Source organism: Malus domestica, chromosome 11 (genome assembly GCF_042453785.1).
Source record: "Malus domestica chromosome 11, GDT2T_hap1".
Classification (NCBI taxonomy): domain Eukaryota; kingdom Viridiplantae; phylum Streptophyta; class Magnoliopsida; order Rosales; family Rosaceae; genus Malus; species Malus domestica.
Window position 1 is genome coordinate 23,952,917 of NC_091671.1, and position 1,485 is coordinate 23,954,401.

A 1,485-nucleotide genomic window follows, 5' to 3' on the forward strand; every position below is an offset into this window, starting at 1 on the left:
AGCCCAATATCCCATTATGAGGATATGGGTCGTTGAAGATCATGAAAATCTGCGATGAGACAATCTGTGGGCTGGTTACGTCAAGTGTGATAATGCCAATGGCAGTTGAGGTGAGTTCATTGAATCTAGTTAAGACCTCCGTTTTAAGTTTGATTGTGCTTTCCAAGCCTGTCTTTTGGATGATTGAAAATTGTAGAAGGTTGATTGAGCTGTAGTTCTCCACATGACTCGGTCAACGATGTCGTGGGCCAGTTGTACAAAAATCACCAGAGCGTCATCATAAGGAAAGTCTACTCCCTCAGGATCCTGCTCGGTGAAGCCGATAATTGGTCCAAGTACAGCATCTACTGCTTGAACTTGATTGACCAATCTCAGCTACTGGATATGTTGATTCAGATTGTCTTGGTTGGGGGTTCGGCATCGGCATCTACTTCTCACCTTGGCTGGGCAGCTGGTTTGTTGAAAAACTGGTCGCACTTGCCTTCCTTCACGAGCTGCTCAAGGTACCTTTTCCATGTGGTGAAATCATTGGTTGTGTACCCAGGACCTCTGTGGAATGCGCAGTATTTGGTCTGGTCCATCTTGGAGGTGTCGCCCCTTAAAAGTGGTGACGGCTTAAACCATGGCCTGTCCTTGAAGTTGCAAAGGATTTAGCTAATCGAGACTGAGAACTTGGTGTACGTCTTGGGCGTTGTGCCTCCCTTTGTTGGGGACCGGTCCCTGCGTTTGTCTCCTAGCTTGTTTTTGTTATTGAGCGGTTTATCGCTCGCCTTCTTTTGAGTTGGTTCTGAGTCTTTGCGCGGCTACTCAGGCGGCTTCTAGGAGCGTTTTTCCTCCTCCCAAAGGGAGTGCCTTTCTACCAAAGCATAAAAGTTTTCCAGGGACAAATTCTCGCCCATAATCAATTCCTTGGAAAGTGGGTGATCTACTAAAAGCCCCATTCGGAAAGCTAAGCATACGATGCTGTTATCGCATCCGACAATCTTTGCTTTCTTCACTTTGAATCTCTTGACGTAAGTGTGGAGTGACTCATTCGGGTCATTCTTCATGCTAAAGAGGTGGTCAGACTTCTTCTTGATCGAGCGGTAGAATGAATATTCCTTAGAGAAAACCAAGGAAATTTCACTGAAGTTTCGAATTGAACGTGGTGGCAGGGTGTGGAACCAGTCTTGCTCCTCGTCTTGGAGCGTTGTGGCAAAGATCTTGCACATGAGAGCATTATCGTTGATGTAGAGTGTCATGACACTTCGGTAGTGCATCAAGTGCCAGTCCGGATATTCATCTCCTTTGAATAAGGTGAAATGTGGCCAGCTGAACTTCCTCGGTGGTTCCGTCTACTAGATCTCGTCCATAAAAGGTGACATGCTCAGGTTGGCCACGTCTCTTCGTAGGGTATTGTCGGTAGTGCCAATGCGTTATAATCCGCGTAACTTCTCTGCTACGAGCCTTTGTACTTCCTTTAGGATTTGTGCCTGATGAGGTAGC

At 46.6% G+C, this 1,485-nt stretch overlaps 1 protein-coding gene across 1 annotated transcript; it reads right to left on the reverse strand.

The window, feature by feature from the left end:
* Nucleotides 1–818: 818 nt before the first annotated feature.
* On the reverse strand, nucleotides 819–1,241 carry LOC139189495 (uncharacterized). The gene has a single exon (XM_070808453.1). It carries the CDS (start codon nucleotides 1,239–1,241, stop codon nucleotides 819–821), a length of 423 nt encoding a protein of 140 aa, XP_070664554.1.
* Nucleotides 1,242–1,485: the final 244 nt, after the last annotated feature.

Coding starts and splice junctions, on each gene's coding strand:
- LOC139189495 (XM_070808453.1), bottom strand. CDS start 1,241: ATGACACTCTACATCAACGATAATGCTCTCATGTGCAAGATCTTTGCC.